This window comes from Eptatretus burgeri, chromosome 2 (genome assembly GCF_056783735.1).
Source record: "Eptatretus burgeri isolate ZD-2024b chromosome 2, Ebu_testis_v1, whole genome shotgun sequence".
In the NCBI taxonomy this organism is placed as follows: domain Eukaryota; kingdom Metazoa; phylum Chordata; class Myxini; order Myxiniformes; family Myxinidae; genus Eptatretus; species Eptatretus burgeri.
This window is the reverse complement of record NC_140962.1, coordinates 34,950,160-34,964,030: the sequence shown is the minus strand read 5'-3', so window position 1 is coordinate 34,964,030 and position 13,871 is coordinate 34,950,160. Positions and strand designations below refer to the sequence as shown.

The following is a 13,871-nucleotide window of genomic DNA, read 5'->3' as shown; positions in this document are numbered from 1 at the left end:
AGCACAGAACTGCATGCAACGACACGAGTGCAGCATTTCCACCAGCCTTGTGAAGTTTAGTATGGATGCCACAGATCCCAGGAGCTTTACCTCATTTCAACCAGTTCACCGCAGCCTGTGTTTCCACAAATGAAGGTGGACCACAGTTGATTGGAGGGTCAGCAACAGGGATTGTAACTCCCCTGACGTCCAACTCGACACCTGGTGGGTCAACCTGGTACAACTGCTCAAAGGAAACGGCCCAGCGGGCCTTCACTTCGGACTCCTCTGTCAAGAGCCCACCACCCTCTGCTCTAACTGCAGTACACCGAGGGATGGGCGTGGATAAACGCAATGTGTGAATTCTCCTGTAAGCAGGACGAGAATCAATTGACCACAAGTGATGCTCTACCCCCTCACAGATTCCTCGCACATCGGCCTCCTTGTCCACCCTTAGTGCATGTACAGTTTTACGCCTCAGCTCTGCCATTCAGCCTGGCCCTGCGACTCTGGGCAATGGTATCCAGTGTCTCTTGAGAGACAAAATTCTTCTTCGCCCTTCAGTGAGTTCCAAGACATCTACCGGCAACATCAAGGACGGTGATCTTGAAGGCACGCCACAACGCTTCAGGATCCCCCAAAGCACCCAGACTCCCCAAATCACCATTCAGCCTGTTCGCAAACTCTTCAGATACCCTCTGATCCTTGAGCTTGCCAACATCCAGCCTAGGCTGGGATGGTACCATTCTCCTGGATTTAAGGTGCAACTTCAGAGTTGCTGCATTAGGCCGGTGGTCAGTATTGAGGAATTGAGCACTCCGGTAGACCCTACAGTTCTGGATCATCCTCCAGCAACGAGCACATGGTCAATCTCCTTTGCCACACCACCGGCATTGGAATGTCCAACGATGAGCTTGTGGGTGCTGAAACCATGAACCAGCCACCCTAAGTCCATGACTTGTGTCCATGACATTATGTTCATAGTAGTGCAACTCCTTATTGTCTCAGCCTTGGTGTTTGATATTGCCCACTTCTGGTATGTCACTCCTTGTTGTGTCAAAATTAACCCTATTCAATAAGTTTCAACTCCAATGTGTCTATAATTCACATTTTTTGAGATATTGCCCAATTTCTGTATTCTGACTTCACTGGCGGCCATATTGTGGTTCAGATCAACTTCTTTTAATCAAACATTCCCATCGGTAGTCGATCATTTCTCTTTAGTTCCGCCTTGATCAGTGAAGCATTTTCAGAGAAGATGAATTTTAAAGGTTTTCCTTTGATCCAATATGGCTGCCTGACTACGTGCCTAATGACGTCATTTCAAATTATATTTCCTACCTGTCGTTGATCACATATCAAAATGTGATATGTGATCAACTTCCCTTACCATCATCATCCCGATCATCCTAATCACACAAAAGATAATGGTTCCCATGGGAAGATTGGAACCTTGGCAGATCATGTAAAGTTTTGTATTTGAATTAGTTGAGCGGTTTCAGAGAAGGGGATTTTTAAAGGTTTTCTTATGATCAAATATGACTGCCATATCACATGACCGATGACATCATTGTAAACAGATAATTGTTCCCATGGGACGTCAATGACAAATTTAAAGTTTTACTTCAATCTTTTACGCGGTTTAGAGGAGACTGTTTTTAAAGATTTTTTTTCTTATCCAATATGGCTGCCATACCTCATGACTGTTGACGTCATTGTTAAAAAATCTATATTTTCCTCTCGAAGTTGAGAACAAATTTAAAGTTTCACATTGATCGGTGAAGCGGTTTGAGGGAAGAAGATTGTTAAAGGTTTTCCTGCAAACCAAAATGGCAGCCAAACTAGATTGAAATTGAAGTACTGTACTTTGGGGAACTTTAAACCTTATGATGATATATGGAGGGGGAGGATGCCATGAAGAAACTTGAGTTCCACCACACCAAATATCATTTTAGCCAAGTTTGGTCACAATCCCATCAGCAGTTTCAGAGAAGAAGTTGCAAGTGTTTACGAACGAACAGACCGAGACGGACGGCACGCCATCCTGTAAGCTCACCTGAACAATATTTCAGGTGAGCTAACAAGGGCTTAAAATAAATGTTCCAAATAGGTGAAAAAGAAAAAGAGAAAAATGTCGGAGAAACGGCAACAAATCAAACACTAATAAACATCAACAAATGTGATTTGTCCACAAAATCGACGATGAAATACACTTTCCATTAAAATTCCAATTGGCTATCAAGCAACAACAAAGAAACGTATGGAAGGCAATTATATAACAGCCATTGTGCCAGTTTCGCACAGGCCTCAGCCTGCATGTCTAACTTTAGTGTTGCCTCACAACACTTTACTTTTAGAGACGGTTGTAACAGTGAAAGACAAGTGCCACAAGGCATTAGTATAAACCCGATAATCCAACAGTTATCCCAAGGCCTGCGAGCCCTGAAGGACAAGGCCTGCAAGGCCTGCAAGCTGAATGCCTGTCTCAATGTCATGTTGAATCTGAAAGGCTTTATTTCTCAAAAAATTGTGTATACCTTATCAAAATTTAACATGTGTAGAATTTATTCCTTTTATTATTACCCTGTTCCAAAATAATGAGTGGTTAAGACAGGCATATGCAAAAATATATGCCTCCTGTAAATAGTTTATGTAGATGAAGAACAAGTTATTTGGTAAACAAGATGAACGTCAATCATTGAGTCTGTGAGAAGACAAGCAGAGGGGAAGATACTGGGAAATAGAAATAGAGCATAGATGTATACCTTAAAAAAAAAAAAACATTGACAGACCCCTGGATAAAGGAATAATAAATCTAAATAAGAGTGGGGGTGTTTACACAGAGAGTGATGAGGGTGAGAGAGAGAGTGGGAAAGGGAGAGGGGGAAAGAGGAGGGAGGTATAAACGAAAGGGATAAGAGGCGTAAAACAGAGGGGAGAGAGAGAAAGAGACGATTTTGTGGGTGTGGCAGAGGAGATGGAAGGTGATAGTGAGAGAGAGACAGATAACCAAGGAGAGCCTCGTGCTTTATCATGGACCGATGCAGAAAGCGGTACGTTTCTTGCACATCAATCCTTTCTCGGACTAACACGAAGGGTAATCCCCGGCAGGATGACATTGCAGCGTTGCTTTGTGGAACCTTGGCAGATTTGTAAATGAGGAGTCGCGACGGCAATTGTTCTCGTTTGTATCATCCGGTAGCGTGTGCGTCTGCCCACTGCAGGGTGTCCCTCGCCCTGGCCGGGGCAGTGGAGCTGTATAAATTGTGTGTGTGCTGTTCGCAAGCTCGTTCATTTGCCCAAGTCTGCCTTCAAAACCACCTGTCTGGCTGCATTTGCTGCACTGCGTCTCTTGCATACTTGCTTGCTTGTTTCTATGCTTGTGCATGTGAGATGAAGAACTTGCTTATTTAAAGTGATGGGAATTGTGAATACGATGTGAATACGCTGACGATGTGAATACGCCAGTGACTGACGGTGTAAATATATTGATGTGAATGCGACACCTATGATGACATCATATTCCAGATAATTAAAAATTTCACTGCAATTAATAATTGTCACAAAAATGGCTCTCTTTATATGACTGAGTGGTTACCTTTGCTGTAAAGTTAAACACAATTACCTGTGAACTTTATGCAGAATATAACCCGATGACCGATAACAGATCCATGCAACGTGAACAATACTTTTTCAATCGATGTACTGTATGTTTTACAATACAGGCACCACACATTATTTGTAGTATATATAAATATATATATATATATATATATATATATATATATATATATATATATATATATATATATATATATATATATATATATATATTACATTGTATTGTTAATATCTGAACAATACAATGTGTTTATTTTAAATGTACTGTACATGTTTTATGATGCATTGTATAGTTTCTTTTAAACAATACATCCTGTAAATATCGACTTGTACTCATCATATACTGTTTTTTTTAAATCCAGTGTGAGTGTAGTATAATCATGATCTAAGCCATTGTCATTTGAGTTTGAGATATTAAGGCATCAACCAACATATTAATTTTCAAGATGTTTAAGATGAGAAAGAAACTGAACTGTAAACAGAATCCAAGATGTGTGTGTTTTCCTTTACAGGTTGTGTGAGGTGCTCAGCTACAGAAAAGGCTGTGAGGCGAGTGTTGAACAGCCTGTTGACGCTTGGGTGGGACAGAGAGGTTGGTACACAAGACGTGACCCCGTAACGAGGGCAACCCGAAGCGCCAGCATTTCATCCTGGGGGTCTGCAAGTAATTCTCAAACATTCAGTTCATCAGCATTGACCAAAGTGTTGGACAGTATGATATTGAACATCACAATGCATAATTGCAGACATTGGGTGATGGACTATGTATGGCTGGGAGATTTAGACCGACATTAAGGTAATTAAACGTGTGACATACAGGACAATGCCTTAAAAGAATTAAGAATACTTCTACAATGCTTGTCAAATGTTTTGTTTGCATTATGGCATTTCCAGAATGATGGAATGGATCTCCAGTTCAAAATGATACTGACTTGTATCACTGGATTGGTCTGTTGGGCATTCTCATATGATCATATGGCTCATGAAGCTGGGATCCCAGAATCAAATCCCATGCAATGTGTTGAAATGTTTATTGTTTACAAGTGTTAAAGTGCGCCATTTGTCTCGTAGTGTCCTTGTATGTTGATTGCCCCTTTGTAACCGATGAAGTCCCTTCACATGAAGCAGGTGAACCACCTGTTCAATTTGTTTACAATGCAAAAACTACTGCCAAGACAGCAATCACACTCTGAGATAGCAACCAGTGTAATCTTGGGCCAAGGAACCTTAAAGAAGACCAGATCACTTGCTATCTGCAGTCAAGGCAGGAATTTTAAATTTGGCCAAGGTGCCAGAAATGACACCTACCAGAAAACCTACCACCTGCCAGAAATGACACCTACCCTACCCCAAGGACAGGATGAGATCTTTAACGTTCATCAACTAATGCTATCAAACGGGATGCCCAGTTTAACGTCCATCCGAGAAATTGCGCACACATATTGATGTATCGCCCTGTATGCAAACCACCAGGATGACAGTTTATAGCGGAGTCTGGATTCAAACCCAGGCTTGACATCTTGGAGATGAGTGTGTGTACTTCTCGAGCCCAGGACCTTGGCCATCCTGCCAGCCCATTGTTTTTGTCGAGTGTGTGATCACCGTATGTATTTATGCTCCTCCATGGGCTTGAGGATGAGACTCTCCACAGTTTTTATACTGCAGTATAGATCTGTGAAACCTTTGGAAGATCAATGGTTATTTTAGTTGCATGTAGTTCATTAACTGGACTGGCCCTTTCCCTTGCGATTCCCATTGGACGTTGTTAATTTTCATATACATTTAACACCTCGAACTTTTTTTTTCAAAGGTCCCGAGCTAGATGAATGCTGGGGATTACTGTACAACAAAATTAAAATAGCATCATCGCATTCCGATTGAGAAAATTGCCTTCCAAGAGAAATTCATTGCAGATAACTCATTACACTTGCTTTTTGTGTTATATTGGAGAATTACACTGGAGAACAGTTGGACAAAGCATGAAAGGGAATGAACGAATATGAACCGAGAAGGGTATTCTGTAGAGTGTATCGTTTTTGGCCCCATCTCCCAATGGTGAAGAAACACTTTAAAAATTAAAAAAAACATTCTCCTATCTGGATCTGGAATTGGACTTTCACCAAAATCGAACCAATTTGGCCTTGTTCAACACTCAACCTGTCCACCAAATTTTGTCTGAATCTATCCACAATGTTTTGAAATATCATGCTATAATATCGTTTTTGGCCCTATCTCTCAACGGTGAAGAATCACTTTAAAATTCTTGTAGCTGGATCTGGATCTTCACCAAAATCTAATCAGTTGGTCCTTGTCACATAACCAACCTGCCCACCAAATTTCATCCGAATCTGTCAACAACTTTTTGAGACATCATGCAAACAAACAAACAAAAACAATGCTTGCAAAATCCACCCCTTCTCCAAAGGTTGCCATGGATGCATCAAATTGTCTGTTTCATTAAAATTTAAATTGACAATCTTAATCAAAGCTCAGGTCAATCGGATGAAAACTGATTATTTTTCATATTGAAATAGATGACTTCAGAAGTTTAACCTTGAGTTGACTTTTGACCTCAAAAATAGTTGTTTTCCCAATTCATTGATGGACTATGCAATTGCTGTATAATTTTCAAGTTAACAGTGTATAAATTGACGATTTTTCAGTTGAAAATTGATGATTTTAGATGTTTGCCCTTGAGTTGATCTGTGACCGCTTGATCTTAAAAATAGTTAGTTTCCCAATTTAATAATGCACTGTGCATTGCTATTTAGTTTTCAAGTCAATTGGATGAAAAATGACGATTTTAGAAATGACCTCAAAATCAATAGGCTTCTCAGTTGAGACTACCTCCACAACTTGGAAAAGTTTCATGATGATCGGTTAAGAATTGTGACCTGTAGGTGATTTACAGACAAACAGGCAGACGGAATAACAAAATTGACTGAACAATATACTTGAAAAATCTTCCATTATGCAAACTAGAACGGGCACTCATAGAGCGCATACCTTCGCCGCCACTACTTTTTTTGTTCTTGGTATGAGTGTGGGGAACTGGTTTCATATGAATGGTCTTATGACACAAACCACATATCTATAATGTCATGACCCCCCCGACTTTCGGGGGCTACGGACTAAACAACAATCAACTCGCGTCGTTTTGGCGAGTCTTCACTCGCAAGCTCGGTGAATACAACGTTTCAACAAGAGAAGGTAATCTCGTTTGATGCTGGTTTCATGCAAATCGAATAAGAATTGACTGAGTTATGCCGAAAACCGCATATTTTTCAAGGGCGTGACCCCCCCCCCCGACATTTTACCCCAACCGGTGACATGTGTTATGACGTCATTGTGTCACAAGATTGGGCATTAAATTCTGAACATTTTGGTGCTGGGTTCATGTAAAGCGGACAAGAATTGACTGCGTTATGCCAAAAACCCCATATTTTTCAAGGTCATGACCCCCCCTGACCTTTGACCCCTAACCGGTAACAAGAGTATGGGCGTCATTGTGTCATATTGCATATCACAAGATGAGGCGTTGAATTCTGAACATTTTGGCGTTAGTTGCATGCAAATTGAATAAAAATTGACCATGTTATCCTAAAAAGACGATTTTGATCTTTTCGTGACCTTGACCTTTGACCCGAACGATCCCAAAATCTAATCGAATGCTTCCTGGCTAATAAACAATCATCCCACCAAATTTCATGCAATTCGGTTTAATTCTTTTTGAGTTATACGAATCACAAGATTACAAACAAATAAATAAATAAATACACGCCGACCAAAACATAACCTTTCGCAGAATGTGAAGGTAATAACAAAAAGATGTTGTGCAGAGCATGATACGAAAGATGTTGCGAAATCCCAAAAAACAAATTTGACCATTAAATAATTTGTCGTTGAATTCAATGATGAAATATGCAACTCCTCTTCAAATTTCAAGTCAATCAGATGAAAATTTACAATTTTAGAAATTTGGCCTATGTTGACCTTTTGGCCAATGTTGACCTCAAAAATAATTGGTGGTTGACTTCATTGACCTGATATGGAAATTCTCTTCAAATTTCAAGTCGATCAGATGAAAAATAGGATTTTAGAAATCTCATCGAGTAAGTTGTTGACCCTTGGCCTATGCTGACTCTTTGGTCTTTGTTGATCTCAAAAATAATTGGCTGGTTGAATTCAGTGACCGGAAATATAAATCCTCTTCAAATTTCAATAGTGTAGCAGCATAGCAAACCTGTTGTGTATTTTGTGATACAAGCACCAAATTTGGCACAAATGTACATTAATATGTTGCGAAGATTTTCAGATCTTGGGCCACTTGAAATTCTCTCTTTATGTCCGCCATATTGGATTTCAAAATGGCCGCCACTTGAAATCAACATTTGCTATTATCTCTGGACGTAATGCGGCTGTTGACTTGATTCTGGTATCTAAATGTATGTTTTTGGGGGCAAGGAATCCAATGGTACCATTTTCAACTTAATATTATCTATCACAGTCTGTTATATAATTTTATTTTGAAATTATCTAGGCAAATATTGGATTCAACACAATACTTTGAAAAGAATGTCTTAGTTCTGTAAATGTCTTGGGTATAATACTGACGTGCTACATGGTCTAGTATCTGAGGCTAGGTATATACCGGTACTGAAGATATGTGTACATAAACAGTCATGTTCACAAGTTCAGCATTGCCACAAGTACATGTATGTTGTTGACTCATCGTCATGTGCAGTCCCCTTCACACACACAGAGGGCTGTGCACTGAAGGGCAGCCTTTTTGCACTTGCAGCGCCTCACACACCCTTCCTTGCACTTGCAAGAAACCAGCTCAATGCAGCTGTGAGCTGCCTCAGTTAGCCTGGTCCAGTAAGGTGTGTACTGTCCTTCTCCAGTCCTTGACCAACCCCAGTTGGTTGGTGGAGGGAGCTCTGGTGCTGGCAGCAGTATCTGACCCCACACATGTCCACCTTGATACACTGCCCTCTTCACATATTCCTCCAGAGCTGCCTTCGTTGGAGGGGTGAGCTGCACATTGTTCTTCCTTGCGAAGAGTTTCCTCCTGGCCTTGTCAATGTCTGTGCATTTGCTGGTTCGATCATACAACAGGATCACGAACCTCTCGATGATGCGCATTGCATCGTCTGGTATGTCACGAGGTGCAGAGGACAGCAGCAGCAGCGCCACAGTGAGTTCTGGCAGTACCGTCCAACCTGCCCACGCAGTCTTCTTGCCATGTCTATGAAAACTAGACACAGTGTCGCATCCAGTTAGAGCGTGGAACATTGGCAGTGCACGAGCCTTCTCTCGTCCCAATCCAGCTGCTATTTCGTGTGCTGCTAGATATCGGAAACTCTGGCCTGTTCCGAATGCCAGCCACAGTTTGTCTTCTGGTTGCAACTCCTGTGCCAGGGACACTGCCAGCACCACAACATCGGTGTCTACAGTCCAGATGAGTATTGCATGGTGTCCATGCATGCAGCAACATCCGACTGTCAGCTCCTTCATGGTTACATGGGGCGAGTGAGGTCAGATCTGGCAGTAGTGGCTTGCTAAGCACTGCCTCTCCATCAGTAATGACGAGTTGCTTGTCCTCCTGGTCAAACCATTCCATGAGAGCTGCTGAGAGGAACCTGAACAGCTCGGTCTTGTTGCTGTCCACTCGTAGGAAGTTCTGCCAGTTTCCTGGTATGGCTGCGGCAGCCACCACACGTCTCCGCACACCTTGTCCCCGCTTTGCATGTGCACTACCTTTCAGTGAATCAGCAAGGTAAGTATCCCAGACCAGATCCAGGTGTGACACTGTTTGCAGCTTCGTGGACATATATGGGATGAAGATCTGTTATGCTTACTCTTCAAAGGTCTTTGATGCAGCCGGCTTCAGCATCTGGACGATGGCTGCTCTGTCAAGCGCAATACAGGTCGTGACAGGAGTCTCTGTCTTTGCGTCGGAGACTTCTTCCAAGCATGTGAGGAGATCACTCTTGGTACCAGTGCAGAGGCTTCCACCATCAGACAATGCAGGAGGACATGCCTGATTCTCGTGACAAAAGAACTCCTCAAGGTTTCCATCCCTCGTCTGGCAGCCATTGTACAGGCGTGCGAAGAGTTCACGGTCATTCTTGATGGAGGCGAGCTGTTGCTGACCTATGCTCTGGCTTCTTGGAGTGGAAGTACTGAACACCTTCAGCTTGTTACGAGGAATGGGTGCATCCACTGCCTTTGTTCTGTCCAACAGACACTCTCTGGTGAAAGCCTCAAACTGCTCTTGGCCAATCCTCTTGGCATTCATCACTGTCTCCACAGCAGCAGGATCTGTGATCTCCTTTGTGTCCAGTTTGACTACATCCTGACTCTCCTCCTCGAATGGGTTGCCCATCTCCTCTATGACACCGATGAGAGAGCGAACATCTTTCACAAATGAGGCCTGTAGACTTGATGTCTGATCATGATGGCGTGTGTCTGCTGTTTGCCGTCTCCAGTGTTGGTTCCCATCCTGGAATTCTTCGATCACCCTGGCAACTTCTGGTCCCGCAACCATCCAGCGATGTAGGGCACTAGGGTTGTCAGTGATCCCAACTGCTCCACCGTCTCCTTTGATGCAGGCATTATTCTGCTCATGTGCCTGGTCAATCGGGATTGAAGAGAACACCCTCTGTTTTCTGAATGGTGAAGTGGCTTTCCCTGAATTTCCTGGCTACATTTGGTTGTTTGGTGAGTTCAGCCATGTTCTTCAGGTGCACTTGTATCCACCTAGCATAGTGGGTGTGATCCAGTGCATGGAACCAGGGGACCAATTCTGTCAGAGCATCGAGGTACATCATTAACGATCCCTGCCTGAGAGAACGCACATACACTAGAACCAACAGTTCTAGTTCCAGCACGGTTGCCCAGTAGTGAAACTGGGGGATGTCTTCTCCTCTCTGGCAACACCAGTCTTCAAACTTCGGAAGGTCCTCTGCATCCCTGGTTTCTCCCAGACGGTAGTGGTTGTAGGCACGGTGTTGCAGGATGTACAGTGCTGCTGCAGTCACTTGATGTGAATTTATATTTTAGACTGCCAGTGTATATGAGCTTGTCTGAGTTGTTACTAGTGATTTAGTATAGTTTATTTTTTTTATTTATATTTACAGAACTAAGACATTCTTTTCAAAGTATTGTGTTGAATCCAATATTTGCCTAGATAATTTCAAAATAAAATTATATAACAGACTGTGATAGATAATATTAAGTTGAAAATGGTACCATTGGATTCCTTGCCCCCAAAAACATACATTTAGATACCAGAATCAAGTCAATAGCTGCATTACGTCCAGAGATAATAGCAAATGTAGATTTCAAATGGTGGCCATTTTGAAATCCAATATGGTGGACATAAAGAGAGAATTTCAAGTGGCCCAATATCTGAAAATGTTCGCAACATATTAATGTACATTTGTGCCAAATTTGGTGCTTGTATCACAAAATGCACAATTCTTTTGAATATCTGGGCTAAGCCGCCCCACTACAAGTCAATCGGATGAAAAAGATTTTAGAAATCTCACCTAAGTTGTTAACCTTTTGGCCGATGGTGACCTAAAAATAATTGGTGGTTGAATTAAATAAGTAAATATGCAACTCCTCTTCAAATTTCAAATCAGATGAAAATTGACAATTTAAGAAATTTGGCTTATGTTGACCTTTTGGTCTATGTTGACCTCAAAAATTATTGGTGGTTGAATTCATTGACCTGATATGCCAATCCTGTTCAAATTTCTAGTCAATCAGATGAAAACTGAGGATTTTAGAAATTTGACAAAGTTGTTGATCTTTGGCCTATGTTGACCTTTTGACCTCAAAAACAATAGGCTTCTTGCTGATGACGAACTTTACTTTGTGGTGAAATTTTGTGAAGATTGGTTTAAAATTGTTAGCTGTAGGTGACAGACAGACAGACAGAATAATGTACAAGACCAACCAATATACTTGAAAAATGTTTGATTTTTGCAAGGAACAAACAGACAGGGGTGAAAGCATAACCTACACACACACACACACACACACACACACACACACACACACACACACACACACACACACACACACACACACACACACACACACACACACACACATATATAGAGATAGACACACACACACACACACACACACACACACACACACACACACAAACAAACACACATATATGAAGATAGACACACACACACACACACACACACACACACACACACACACATACACACTAACCATTGACCACCGGCCGAGGTCACGTTGCCATTCTCATGCTTCTTCTTCACTTTAACATCTGCCGTGACCAAGGCGGGTGGATTCTCACCGAAACGTCGGCTTTCTCAACAAGCATTCCAGCTTTTTTCAATTATAAACTTTTCAATACATGGCAGATGTTAAAGTGAAGAAGAAGCATGAGAATGGCCACGTTGACCTCGGTCAGTGGTCAATGGTTAGTGTGTATCTCTTTCTCCCTTTCTCCCTTTCTCCCTTTCTCCCTTTCTCCCTTTCTCCCTTTCTCCCTTTCTCCCTCTATCTGTGGAAGGAGGTTATGTTTTCACCCCTGTTTTAATTTGACTGGATGAATAATAACAACTTGCATCAATTTATTTACGGAGATAATTTGTCCCCTCCTCCATCCTCCCTCCTCCAAGACTACCAGCAAAGATAAAACACCCCTATACACTAATTGGGGTCATGCTGCTTTTATGTTGCAAGTCTGGATGTAATCGGCCCAGAACTGTAGAAGGAGTAGGGTGACAAACAAGCAAACAAACACCCACACAAATGCACACCGGTCCATGAAGTATAGTAAGGATTTTAAGGATTGGTTGGGGGGTGGGGTGGGGGGGGGAAGGGAAGAATATGAAATGTAGCTTTTTTAACCTCCCTGTGGTTCTAAAGCTTTGAGGTGACTCTGCAGGCCTTTGCAACAAACTGGTAAATTAGATTTATTAATACATTCCAGTTTCAAACAGCTATGTTCAGTAAGTAACAGTGTGTGAGATGATTGATTATTGGTTTTGTGATTACATGAGATGTGATTGTCATCATAACAAAGGGCAACAAACATAGCCAGACATCGTATTGCCTTGCTAATAATTGAAAAAAGCTAACTTAGTCATTATTTGCCATCTACATGGAGTATTGCATATGCAATGTTGGTGGTATTGTGACATTCTTCTCCTTTTACATGCACTGCACATACTCATCACTAACCCTCCAACCCCTCCCTCTCACCCACAAACCACTTTGTCCCCAAGGCAACACAAATATATATATATATATATATATATATATATATATATATATATATATATATATATATATATATATATATATATATATATGTATGTACACAAACATATGGCCCTTTATTAAGTCACACACACTGTATTGTAATTCCTGCCAATATCCTCACCTTGCTTTTCCCTCAAGCCAAACGCTTCCCTGTGATATCACCCCCATAGCTAATAAATCTGCCATGGAGGCAGCTCCTGCAGCAGGGTGCAGCTGGCCAGAGGAAGAGTCCAGTTGGCGGCACATTCCTCCCAACGTCCTGCGCCCACTATCAGATGCTCCAGTCTTCCCCTCTCACCGGCGCACCTCGGCACGGTGTCGTCGCCACGCTGAAAGGACCTCCAGTCTCGTTGATAATGAGAAAAGCTCTCAGAAGCCCTTTAGATTGGGTGAGGCTGAACTGGCAAAGTCTCATCACCAGGAGCCCCAAAGGTCGATAAACAAATCGGCGCTTGAAACTAACATGGCACAGCTTGCTTGGCAAGAGACCGACAGAAGTTCTCTTGATGCCATGGTGGCATCGAGCCCAGAGTGGATACTTCCATCACAGCGTGGGTAAGTTATTTACACTCAAAGAAGGATGAAGATCTATTTCATTAGGCAAGCCATTCAACTGTTGATATTGTACAACAGAACCCCACAACATCTGTAATATTTTGTATGCTTGTCCCTGTGCAACATAATAGCTCAGCCAAATGTTCAAAAATTACGGTGATGGTCAAATGATTTTAGAGGCCATCTACATATTCAATATGTTCAGGAAAATAATAATAAAGTAAAGGTATAATCAGGTCGGGGGGCCTGTTGTTGGCTTAACGGTTAAGGTGGCTGGCTTAAGATCCGAGGGCCTTGAGTTCAAGCCCCTGTTATGACGTTGAATTAACACCAGGTAGGGTTGACAGCCTGCTATCCTTCTAATGTTGGCAAAATGAGTACCAGCTTACTGGCATAAT

At 42.0% G+C, this 13,871-nt stretch overlaps 1 protein-coding gene across 1 annotated transcript in view; it reads left to right on the top strand.

Moving 5' to 3' along the window:
• Positions 1 to 2,961: 2,961 nt before the first annotated feature.
• The window catches only part of LOC147031784 (uncharacterized), an 86,468-nt gene continuing 75,558 nt past the window's right edge, over positions 2,962 to 13,871 (top strand). Inside the window, exons 1-3 of the mRNA XM_085849968.1 lie at positions 2,962 to 3,032; positions 4,113 to 4,264; positions 13,089 to 13,473. Of these exons, the coding sequence (XP_085706094.1) occupies positions 3,013 to 3,032; positions 4,113 to 4,264; positions 13,089 to 13,473 (557 nt within the window). The 5' untranslated portion in view covers positions 2,962 to 3,012. The remainder of the gene's footprint in view (positions 3,033 to 4,112; positions 4,265 to 13,088; positions 13,474 to 13,871) is intronic.